An 11,922-nucleotide genomic window follows, 5' to 3' on the forward strand; every position below is an offset into this window, starting at 1 on the left:
CATGAAACTACAATCGAGAGGATTACTGCGTGAACGTACACGAAGTCCTCCGGAGTCAATGAGAACTGCATTATCATATATCATCAAAGGCTGCGAAATCGCGTTAAACAGGGCAGCCTTACTTGAACAGGAAAATCATGATTTACGGGCTGCAGACGAACACCAGACTAAGAAGAGGAAACGAAGTAATCGCCAATTGGCAGGCCTCGAAGGAGCTACAGTTCATGAAGCTATACAGCTTTTTCGCCGGGCTCGTGAGGAAGATGAAGCCTTGGGAATCCAACGGGCTGATTCTGCGGCCGGCGAGGAACAGCCTCGCCGGCGCGCGCCACCTCGCTGTTCTTCGTGTAATAAAGTTGGTCATATACGGACATGGTGTCCAGCAAGAGTAAAACACCAAGAAGAGGCAATTTGAACGGTGTAAAAAGGTTGATATTTGACTTCAAATTTGTATATAAAGCAGAATTACGAGTTGGGCGTTCCACTCGCTTGCGCGTTCCGCTCGCTTACCGATTACGTTAATCGCGGTGATTTGTCATCCATCTCCCTTTCGGCGCTGATAACGTCTAGATTAAATGGAGAGCAGTATGGCGACGATTCCTTTGGATCTGATGTGATGACACTGCCTTTCTCTTCTTCCAAAGGTTACAGATAAAATCTTGTTGCCTTCAAACTGTATAGAAAAGTTTCCTTGTCTGTCTCCACAGGTCAGTCTCCATAGGTCACCGAGCGATTGTCTTTTTTTTAGCTGTGCCGTGCTTGAAGATAAGCATGCAGGAACGCATTGCTTCTTCGTACTGAGTAACACCGCAACACCTCCTCATTTGTGACCTCCTACCTCAATTCCTCGCAAAATACTGAGTGGAAACGGAGCGATCTGCTGTAAGGCAATCATTCCACCCTCCTACCCTTCAACAATGGACACCAAGCTTGATCCTGAATCGGGTGTGCATCTATCGGGTGCCGCACATCATACACAGACCCGGTCTTTCTACGCACGCAACAAGAGTCGCTTGGCCCTGACTCTCATCGCTGCGTGCCTTCTGGCTGTATTGAGCAACATCCGTACGATTGGTGCTCGGAAATGCAGTCTCCCACTCTCCATCGAGCAGCGAGTGGAACGTATCTTGACAGAAACACCCCTCATAGGTAAGACTATTCTCAACAACCCGTTTCTGGTAGATAACTGACATGTGCTCGTACAGACGGCCATGACGACCTTCCAATTTTCATCCGAGAAAGATTTCAGAATCACATCTACGACGACGAGTTCAAGACTCCATTTACCAAAGGCGATTTGGTAGGCCATGTAGATCTACCCAGACTAGCCAAAGGCAGGGTCGGTGGCACTTTCTGGAGCGTCTTCGTCCAGTGTCCCGCCAACTGGACCGATTTCTCCGACGCCAATTATGCGACTAGTGAGTTGTCGCCCGGTCTGATTCTACTTGCAGGTGAAGGTGACTGACTGCGTCCGTCAGGCGTCCGCCAGACAATTGAGCAGGTAGACGTTATGCTGCGCCTACAGCAAGCTTACCCCGAGACGTTCTCTGCGCCTCCGAACGGCACGACTGCTCTTCAAGCCTTCAGGGATGGGAAGATCATTTCGCCACTTGGGATGGAAGGGCTACATTCTATTGGTAACTCGCTGGCCCTATTGCGAGACTTCCATGCGCGTGGTGTTGCGTATGCCACACTCACCCATAACTGCCACAACCGGTATGCCGATGCGGCCCTCGTTGAGATCGCTGGTGGGATCAAGAAAGCGGATCCTCTCTGGCACGGAGTTAGCGAAGCGGGCAAAACGCTCGTGCACGAGATGAACCGACTCGGCATGATTGTCGACTTGTCTCACGTGAGCACAGACACGATGCGTGATGTTTTAGGGGCCGGAAAGGATGACTGGTCCGGCAGCCGCGCGCCAGTCATCTTCAGCCACAGCTCCGCATATGCCGTCTGTCCTCACCCTCGCAATGTCCCTGACGATATCTTGGAGCTGGTCAGAGCGCGCAGGTCACTGGTTATGGTCAATTTCGCTCCGGATTTTGTTTCGTGCACGGCCTCAGAAGATTCCAACGGGCTGCCCCATTTTGAGCCCGAGACTGCCACCCTGGCGCACGTTGTGGATCACATTGTGCACATCGGCGAACTGATTGGCTTCGATCACGTTGGTCTAGGAAGCGACTTTGACGGGATTCCCACCGTTCCCCGGGGTCTCGAGGATGTGTCCAAGTATCCGGACTTAATCGCGGAGTTGTTGAAGCGAGGTGTCAGCCATGAGGATGCAGGAAAGGTAGCCGGAGGGAATTTGCTGCGAGTTTGGAAGGAAGTCGATGACGTTGCTCTCCAATTGCGGGCCGAGGGAGCACTTCCAGCTGAGGATGACCTGTCTCGTGCCTGAAGCCAATTTGTCAAATTATTCGACGCGTAGGTCTCGCCTCTCATTGGACCGGGAGCCATGCCATACCGGACAAATTTGGTAACATTCGACCTCCACTTGCTTAGTTATAGCTGAAGTAGAAGCAGCTTTCATGACGTACCAGCAAGGCTTGTTTGACTCTGAAACGCTCATCTGGGACTGTGACAGTTTCTTTCGGCCTGAGGTGGAAGCACACCTGCCAACCTACCATAGATCACGCATTCAGATTTGCGATACTATTTTCGCTCGAAAGTCTTGAATTGATTCAAAGCTCAACCAATAGTCGAAGGACCAACGCGAGTGTCAGGTCCTGGATTGTTTGTACGCGTAGATCGATCAGAGGCTGACTAACCACTGTGCTTTAAATTCAGGCAGGCTGGTGGGGACACCAATGCTATGCACAACACACTTAGCATCACCACCTAGATTCTTGCTCACACTCTACAACTTTCAAGTTGGAAGGACGCGCGTCTTCCAGCATTGCGGGGTCAACAGTAGCCTTGAACTGGGATATCTATGACTAGAGTCCGAAGGGAGAATGGCAGGTCCTACATGAACATCGGACGATCAAGACGAGCATGGTGTATACATTTGTCTCACCTTGAATCGGAATCGCAATTGAAGGCAGGCAGGCATGGGCCCTTCCTGCTGGTGATCGAGAAAGGCGGCAGAAGAGGCCAACCAGCCACATCCACCTGGGTTGTAGATCTCATAATGCCAATGACGCGCTGGTTCTTGCGCGTGTCAAAAGAGTCTGATCGGATATTTCCACCTGTTGACATACGTCTGTCTTCCGGCGGCACGCGCATGCTTGCCTGAATGGTTCGGTTCCATGAGCTTCTATTTTGAGCTGGTCTTATCGACCATTGTCAGAAGCTTGTCTCGCGCCATCGACATCATCATTCTAGAGGGGTTTTGCAGAGATAAGCCTTAGTCGTCTTATCAGATTCATCATCTGGGTTGGGGTGCTGTTTTCCGACCAGACTACTTGGCTTCTGCGTCAGCAGCAGGCTGTTGACTCGAATGGCCATGCCTTAATCGGTCGCGAAGGTGTTCCTGGCGGGCAACACAGATCTGCATGCTACTCAGTAGGAGATTCAGCACTATGATGTCATGGGACGCGCGCAAAGAAAGGTACGCTCTTGAAGCGAGCCTCACTTGTGCTTTCCGCCCACTCAGGGGACGATGGATGGTTCATGGAGCAAAGGGTCGAAGATCAGGTGCCGGCCCAGCTTTCATCCCCAAACACACAAGATCCCATTCTCCTCACCCGATTCATAGCAGCATACAACGTTTCATGAACCCGATCAACTTATCCTTCTGTTGATCAGCTCTTCCAGAAAGCAAGGGATACCGCTCTGTTCGGGCGATGATGTGCAACAACCACTGGAGATGGCAGCATTCTTCATCTTCCATACCAGAGATATTCCACAAGAGGCAAGATAGACACCTGAGAACCTCGGCCCCTTCGTCGCATTGCGCAAGCGCTACACCTCCCTTGCAATCTGGAGGATCCCCAAAATCAGGAATCATGTCGTCCGAGGTCCGAACGTTTGGCTATGAAGCTTCCCTCCTGGGCGGCTTCTTCCAACTTTGGTAACGGGCACATTCCAGCCCTGTGGAGTAGGTTGTTCTGCGTGTTCGGTGCGGAGAATTTTGGATGCAGAATGTCGTCGGCGGTGTTTTTTCTCTTCTTTCCTTTGCTCTTGGAAGCAAGCTTTTGACAAGAGCTTCGGATGCTCGTGCTATTTAATTCTCCGCGCCGCTGTTTTTCTTTCCGGGAGTTTCATGATGTACTGTACATCTGACAGGAATTCCGTGATAGTTTGTGCTGTGTTTCGCCAGAATGGATCCAATGCAGGAGAAGGAGGTCAAGCAGCATATTGGGGGCAGGGTGGATGATGCACAATATGAAGATACTGATCGCCAAAGCCAGGAGTCGACTGTGAAGCAAGATATGACCATTGAGCATGGACAGCCAGCTCCCGATGGCGGATATGGCTGGGTGGTCGTGGCTTGTGTGTTCTGGCTGCAAGTCAATACGTGGGGTATCAATGGGGTAAGTCCATGGATAATGTCATAAGTCTTCTATGCTGCAGTCAGGAACTAACCCTCGTTTCAGAGCTATGGGATCTTTCTGTCCCACTATATGACCAACAATGTATTTCCGGGGACCAGTGCCTTCGCCTATTCAATGGTGGGCGGCTTATCGATTGGCTGCGCATACCTGATGGCCCCATTTACCGTCTACTTGATCCGCACACACGGCACCCATGCCACCCTGATTGGGGGCATCATCATCCAGAGCGGAGGCTTGATTGCGGCCTCCTTCGCCACGAAGATCTGGCAGCTCTTCCTGGCGCAGGGAGTCTGTTTCGGCACCGGCATGGGCGTCATCTATATGACGTACCTGGGCATCCCGGCACAGTGGTTTGAGCGCAAACGCAGCATCGCAAACGCAATCCCCGCCGCCGGAGCGGGGACGGGCGGGATCATCTACTCACTGGCGATCCAGTCGATGATCGAGAACATCGGGCTGGGTTGGACGTACCGCACGCTGGCGCTGGTGTCGCTCACGGCGAACCTGGTGAGCGCGGCGTTCCTGCGCGACCGCCACAAGGCGACGGCGAGCCGGCACACGGCGTTCCAGTTCCCCTTGCTCCGGCGGGCGGAGTTCGTGCTGCTGCTGGGGTGGGCGATCTTCAGCACGCTCGGGTTCGTCGCGGTCAACTTCAGCCTGCCGAACTTCGCCGTCTCGATCGGGCTGTCGTCGCACCAGAGCAGTGTGGTCGGCGCGCTGCATAATCTGGGCCAGGGAGTCGGGCGGCCGCTGATTGGGCTCCTGAGCGATCGCTGGGGCCGGCTGAACGTCGCGTCGGTGCTGTCATTGGTGTGCGCGGGTTTCTGCTTCGCGATCTGGATCCCCGCCCAGGATATGGCGGTCGTTTCGGTCTTCGCAACGATCGGGGGCATGGTGTCGGGTACCTTTTTCGCCACGGTGGCCCCCGTGATCGTCGAGGTGATTGGGCTGCAAGACCTGCCGGGCGCGCTGAGCATCCTCTGGCTCGTTCTGATCTCGCCCGGGGCGTTTGGCGAGGCGATCGCGCAGGCGCTGCGGCGGCCGGCATGGGGCACGGCGGCCTACCAGCCGGTGCAGGTCTTCTCGGGGATCCTCTACATCGCGGCGGCGCTATGTTTGTGGTTTGTGCGAGGGTGGAAGGTTCAACAGAAGCTGCAAGAGGAAAGTGAACAGGCGAGTCGAGACAAAAATCTCACCGATGTGGTGGTATGTGCCAAAGAGGGAGAGGCAGAAGAAGTGGTGAGGAAGTCGGTGTGGAGGGATCCCGTTGGGTTGGGAAGGGAAATGGTGCGTTGGTATCGTGTGTGAGGTGAGAAAAGGAAACTGAAAATGAAAAAATGATAAATGAGAAAAAAAGAAACAAAGAGAGGGAAAGAGACGAAAGTACAGGAGAAACAGAAACACAACAAATTAGGACACAAAGTGTTGTTTTGGTGGTGTTGGACCAAAAGATTGGGCATACTTTGAGTGAGTGAAATTTACAAACCCATTTCGATAGATCAATTGAAAGGGGAAGGGAGGAATGGACATGGAATATAATATAGCTCAATAAACATGGATGGCAATTTTCTTTTCTGTCACTGTCACTTGTCACACCTTAATTTGATTTTCCAAATCTTAATTTTTTTTTCTTGAATTTCTGCTCTGAATTTTAAGACTGGTGCATTTGAAGAAGTGAGATCCATCAGATCGGCCTAAAATTAGCTGAATCCTTCGTTGATGTTGATGGGAAAATAAGGGACGGGTGAATCTTTCCTTGACCGCCAGATTGTGAAAAGCAACAACTGGTGGTTTCTTACTTTTTTGTGATGCACACCGAAAGAATCGAGACGAAGAGGAGGTGAGAGGGAAAAGTTTATCAACACTGGCAATGCCAGGTCGGATTCTTGTAGTTTTGAATTTGTTTTTTAACTTTCACATCTACTTATACATTTACTTTTACTTTTACATTAGAGTCTTTGAAACTTATTTAATGTCTATATCTTGCAGCGGTACCGAAGTATAGCCCAAGTCATCAACCACAACAACAATACCCGCAAGCTACTACTACTACTACACCAACAACAACAACAACAACAACAACAATGCTCCCGCAACAACAACTGCCAATCCCATACATTGTGCCTCCCCATCTGGAGGAATACAACATCCCGCTGTCCGCGTTCGCGGCCGCCCGTCCTCAGTTCCACAACATCGTCGGCAGTGCGTTCATCTTCTCGACCACCGTGCCGGACGCTGTGACTTCGATTACTACATCTGCTTCTGTTTCTGCTCCTACAACGAGCTCAAGAAGAGCAGCGCAAGGGAAGACAGTATCCACGACGACAGCATCTACACCTCCGCCTGTATCAGCATTCCCATCCCCCTCCCCCTCATCACCCACCCCAACAGCAGCAACAGCAGCAACACAATCCCCACAGACCCCGACTTCCTCCTCCTCATCCACTACATCATCCACAACCTCCACCCCCGCAACAACCCCTGGCACGACCCCCGACGACCACCAGCCCCACAGCCTCTCACCCGAACCCGAACCCGAGCCCAAAACCCTCCTCCTCCAACGCAGCATCACAGACTCCTACCCCGGCCACTGGGAGAACCCGGGCGGGCTGATCGACCCCGTCCGCGACGCCACTGTGCTGGCGGGCGTGGCGCGCGAGGTCCGCGAGGAGACGGGGTTCCACGTGTCGCGGTTCGTGGATCTGGTTTGTGTCGACGAGTGGACCAAGATGAAGCGCGGCGTGCTGCTGCAGGAGACCAAGGTGACGTTTCTGGTGGAGGTGCGGGAGGCGGTCGCGGCGGGCTGGGAGGCAACCGTGAAATTGGCAGAGGGGGAGCATCAGGCTTTTGTGTGGGTCGGGGAAGGGGAGGTGCGTGGGGTGGTGAGGGATAAGGGGAGGAAGAGGAAGGCGAGTGGCGGGGCTGGCAGGCTGGGGGTGGGGTTTATTAATGAGCAAGGGGGGATGTGCTGAGGGGGTTTGAGGTGTTGAGGGGGTTGAGGGGGTGTTAGGTTTCTGGATATTGGGGATGGGGTGGTGGTGATGGAGTTTGATGGTGGACTTGATAGGTTTGTGGTGTATGGTAGATTGAAAAGTACAGTACTATTTGCGGGTGCATCTTCGTTTATAGATTGGTCGATGTATGGTATGGTATGTGCATTGTAGGTATTTTGGATGTGGTTATGGTACAGGTTTATCATCATGGGAGTTCGTCTGAGATTCTATAGCTTGCTTTCTGGCACAGAGTTGGGTTCTGCTTGTGGTAGTAGACATCCTGAGAAGAATTGGCCGATCTGGCGATAGTCGTCCAGGCTGAGCACTGTCGAAACATCTGGATCTATGTCAATGCCTGTTTTCGTTAACGGTAAAGGTAAGGAAACTCACATTGATCAGGGCGGACGATGATAATTGCTCCCCGCTCAGGACTAATCCCCAGATGTTCATAAACATGTCCATGGCCCTTGTTGTAGCTTTCATCATCGAAGAATATCTTATGAATGTCTTTCTCTTTGTTAGCAAGTATGTACCAAAGGGGCCAGAGGACTCACCTCTTGTCTGGTTCTTGCCGGTAACAGGGTAAAAACATGAGGGAATCTCCTCCAGTTCAACAATGTGTCGCGGGCCGTATCCAACCATTATCGGCTCGATCAAGCTGTCTGCGTCGCCTCCCTCCAGACGGAAAGTCTGCAGGGGACTGTCGCTCGAGCTAAGATAGCTTCCCAGCTGTATGGTGTTAATTTGATGCCCAGTTCAGTGAGGAGAAACATCACTTACAGCATCCAATCTGGTCTTGTTCTGGGCAATACTGAGATCACCGACAAAGGCGATGACCCTCCACCTGCCATCCGACTTCAAAGTCGTAGCGAGTTGCAACGGCTTGGAATCGCAGAAGCGCACCACCTGTGCGCTGGGCAGCCTCATTCCCACGACGACATTCGTCGAGAGCTCCTTCGACACCTCCGTGTCGGAAGTAATAGACGATTCGTCATACTTGGCCGTAAGACCAGCCGTATACTTCCCGGACTTGATGAACCCCTCCTGGAACTCCTGGGGCGATGCGTCCCCCTTGGACGAAAAGAGCTTCGCAAAGTATCGATCGAAGTTGATCAGATCAATCGCCACCTTCTGCCGCTCCAGCACGTACGTCTCTAGCAGAGACGGGGGGGCCAGCCCCTTCAAAACCGACGCCAACTTCCAGCCCATATTGTACCCATCCTGGAGACTGACATTCATTCCCTGCCCGGCTTTGGGAGAATGAGTATGGCAGGCATCTCCCGCAAGGAAGACGCGGTAGTCCTTGTGGAAGCAGTCCGCATGACGCTGGCCGATCGCATACGCCGACCACCACACCGTCTCGACGAACTCGATCCGATACTGACTCAAGATCTTCTTCGCTGCCTGCTGCAGATCCTCCAGCCTGACATCCTTGGCCTTGGTTCCCGCCGGGAGCTCGATGTAGAACCGCGTCAGGTTGTCGCTGTCCCCTTCTCTAGGGATAATCAACAAGTTACCTGCTTTCGAGCGAATCGTCGACTTCTTCCGAATATCGGGATAGTCCGTGCGGGGAACCATATCCATCACGCCCCAAACAGCGTCCGTACTATCCCCGACCATGTTATAGCCCAATACCTTCCGCACGGTACTATGCGCACCATCGCATGCCTATATCATCGCAAGATCAGCCCCCATCCCAACCACCTCACCAATGTGTCCCCACAAGAAGATACATACCATAACATACTTCGCCTCAAACCTCTCCACCCTCCCAGCCTTCTCCGCCGTCACCGTAACCGGGTACGCTTCGGGATCCTTGACTTTGGTACTATCCACCTCAACCCCCTGCACGGTATACCCATAATCGATCTCCTGGCCGTTGAACCGCCGCATCGCCTCGATCAACAACATGTTGATCCGCGCCTGGTTTAGGATGACGTGCGGCTGATGCGACAGGCCCGGCTGCGTGTCCGCCGTCCTGCCCGTGCGGCGAATCCGCCCGGACCCATCCTCGTCCGCCCAGAACACCACCTCCAGCACGTGGTACGATTCGCGCAGCAGCTCGTCGCCTAACCCGAAGCTCTCGAAGATCTCCACCGTCCGGCACTGCACCCCGTCCGCCTGGCCCATGGTCATCGGGCCCTCGCGCCGCTCCAGCACCTTGCACCGCAGGCCGTAGCGCGCTAGCCAGGTCGCCGCGCAGAGGCCGGCGGAGCCGCTGCCGCAGATGAGGACGTCGACTTGTTCGGTCATTTTGTTATTGGAGAATGTGTCAGAGTATTATGAGGTGGGAGGAGGAGGAGGAGGAGGAAGGGGGAGGGGGTCTTGGTTGAGCGAGCCCATTGTTCGTGTTGATATATACCTTGTGGCCGGAATGCGTCCCGATGAGAGTATACAGTGCTTGAGAGTGGGTGGTGTCGGAGTGTCAAGGTGCCGTGCTGTACCCCGGAATCAGTTCCGGGGCTCGGTTGAGGAGCCGGGGCCCTCGGTCGCGCTGTGCTCCAATCAGGTGGAGCCCGCTGTCGCCTCCGCGATTTTGCGGGTTCGCCGGACTATTTTCGATAAATTGCAGTCAGATCCATGATGAGGAAGGGAAAGAAAGTGTCAATGCTACCGCTACGGTCTGTGCACTCATAGGAATGATGCACCATGCAATCGCCCATGTCTTTGTCTAGGGGGGAATCTGTTTAGTCGCCAACGATTATCCAATTCATCCCTCCCCAAAGACTATCGAGTATCCTAGAAACAAAAAAGCTTTATAGAATTGGTAACAATGACTTCATTAAGATCCACGGTCGTTATGTATGCAGTCCATCCCTTCGCCCATAACCCAACTTGAGCGTGAGCACCATCCTGTATTCACTCCCCAACGCCAGCGCCGGTGCGGTTAAAACCCTGGAGATATCCACGGAGACCAAGCATGCCCCATAAATCAAATAGCAACGTCATAAGTTTACAGAAAGTATTCGCTGCGGCCCGGCCGCGATGTCGGAACATGTCGTTGATCGTCGCTGACTGCACTGAAGAGCTTGAACGTCGGCTTGAGGTCGTCGTTGATCTCGCAAACCGAGGCGAGGTTGCCGCAGCGGTAGCAGTAGTTGGGCGCACTCCACACCGTGACCACATTCTGGTTGGTGAAGTGGTACTTGTAGCCCTCGTTCACCAACTGGTGCGCTCGCGCTATCAGGGTCAGGTCGTTGACGTGGCAGAATTCGTCGGCAACTTTGTCGCCGAAGAGCCAGCCTAGATCGACGGTCAGCACGATGTTTCGGTAAGGATAGAGCAGAGGGTGCTTGCTTACCGGCTCCTCGTGGACTGACAGCCCAAGTTTCAACGTCATCCGGGTCCGACCACACCAGGTCACAGAAGGCACCCTCGTGGGGGATCTCTTGCGCTCGGGCGACAACACGGACTTGGTCAAGCGTCCGGATCTCCGGACTCAGTCCTCCGTGTACACACAGCACCCTGCCGTCAATGATAGCGCCTAGCGTCATGAAGTCGAAGACTTGACAGCAAGCCTTCCACACAGAGGCGTTGCCGTACTTTTGGAAGCACTCCTCGTAGAAGCCGTATACTTGGGTAATCTGGCGGGATTCGTGATTACCACGCACCAGCGTGACTCGGTCAGGGTATCTAAACAGGGGGGTAGCTGTTAGGATCCGAAAGATCGTCGATACTGACAGACACATGACACTCACTTAGCCTTGAGGCAGAGTAGGAGCGTCAGGGTCTCCAAGCTGAAATACCCTCGGTCGACGTAGTCGCCAAGGAAAACGAAATTGCGGTTCAGAGTCACCTCATTCGACCCTGCGCTCGAAGATCGACCCCGTTGACTGCTGACCGAGACTGTGTCGTCGCCGCCTTCCCCACCTCCTGAATTTCTGAGCTTCTTCCGTAGCTTGGGGTCACTAATGGTGGATGGGGGCTCAATATCTTCGGACGTGATGACTGAGGGAGATGTCTTGGGCGGTTCGACTTCGGATTCATTAGGCATTCCACCGGAGACCCTGAATAGTTCGAGCAGATCGTAAAATTGGCCGTGGATATCTCCGCAGATTGTGACCGGGGTTGAGACGGGCTGGATGTTCGATTCTAGGGACGGGCGGTTGCGTCAATCTCTGCCTCCAGGAACGCGGCCGATCTCGGATGAAGGCCTACCTTCCATCATGAACTCCTTCACTATCTCGCAAAGTTGTTTCATGTGGGCCTCGGAAAGGTACTTGCAGTCCTTAGCTGCTTCAAGCCACTCGTCGGGGCCTGCATTGCGCTTCAACTTGGCCGGTCCCGGCTGAGGGACCTTACTGTCAACCATGATGCTGCTAATGCCACGCTGCGGGACAGAGGGTCGCGATAGAGAAGGGTACTAGGTGGGAAGGAGGAAGACAAAAGGATAAATGAGGGGCAACTTGTGAGGAGGTATAATGAGCGAACAA

General features: G+C 53.4%; 5 protein-coding genes across 5 annotated transcripts; 3 read left to right on the top strand and 2 right to left on the bottom strand.

Moving 5' to 3' along the window:
- The first annotated feature begins 1,303 nt into the window (after positions 1-1,303).
- ASPACDRAFT_77153 (putative dipeptidase) lies at positions 1,304-2,517 on the top strand. Its single transcript, XM_020204891.1, has one exon. It carries the CDS (start codon positions 1,511-1,513, stop codon positions 2,396-2,398), a length of 888 nt encoding a protein of 295 aa, XP_020057740.1. The 5' UTR covers positions 1,304-1,510; the 3' UTR covers positions 2,399-2,517.
- A 1,856-nt stretch (positions 2,518-4,373) lies between these two features.
- ASPACDRAFT_26387 (uncharacterized protein) lies at positions 4,374-5,804 on the top strand (the record flags this gene model as incomplete). The annotated part of the gene is made up of 2 exons (XM_020199417.1): positions 4,374-4,421; positions 4,539-5,804. 2 exons carry the CDS (start codon positions 4,374-4,376, stop codon positions 5,802-5,804), a joined length of 1,314 nt encoding a protein of 437 aa, XP_020057741.1.
- Positions 5,805-6,427: 623 nt separating this feature from the next.
- ASPACDRAFT_1887069 (NUDIX hydrolase) lies at positions 6,428-7,468 on the top strand (the record flags this gene model as incomplete). The annotated part of the gene is made up of 1 exon (XM_020198444.1): positions 6,428-7,468. Exon 1 carries the CDS (start codon positions 6,581-6,583, stop codon positions 7,466-7,468), a length of 888 nt encoding a protein of 295 aa, XP_020057742.1. The 5' UTR covers positions 6,428-6,580.
- ASPACDRAFT_116122 (putative phenol 2-monooxygenase) lies at positions 7,436-9,895 on the bottom strand. The gene is made up of 5 exons (XM_020195961.1): positions 9,227-9,895; positions 8,270-9,157; positions 8,044-8,218; positions 7,880-7,996; positions 7,436-7,826 (listed from the first exon to the last, which is right to left on the bottom strand). The coding sequence occupies exons 1-5, from the start codon at positions 9,740-9,742 to the stop codon at positions 7,717-7,719; spliced, it is 1,806 nt and encodes a 601-aa protein (XP_020057743.1). The 5' UTR covers positions 9,743-9,895; the 3' UTR covers positions 7,436-7,716.
- Positions 9,896-10,210: 315 nt separating this feature from the next.
- sitA (TOR signaling pathway phosphatase SitA) lies at positions 10,211-11,898 on the bottom strand. The gene is made up of 4 exons (XM_020204892.1): positions 11,648-11,898; positions 11,188-11,581; positions 10,791-11,122; positions 10,211-10,732 (listed from the first exon to the last, which is right to left on the bottom strand). The coding sequence occupies exons 1-4, from the start codon at positions 11,799-11,801 to the stop codon at positions 10,443-10,445; spliced, it is 1,170 nt and encodes a 389-aa protein (XP_020057744.1). The 5' UTR covers positions 11,802-11,898; the 3' UTR covers positions 10,211-10,442.
- Positions 11,899-11,922: the final 24 nt, after the last annotated feature.

This window comes from Aspergillus aculeatus, assembly GCF_001890905.1.
Source record: "Aspergillus aculeatus ATCC 16872 unplaced genomic scaffold ASPACscaffold_5, whole genome shotgun sequence".
Taxonomy (NCBI): domain Eukaryota; kingdom Fungi; phylum Ascomycota; class Eurotiomycetes; order Eurotiales; family Aspergillaceae; genus Aspergillus; species Aspergillus aculeatus.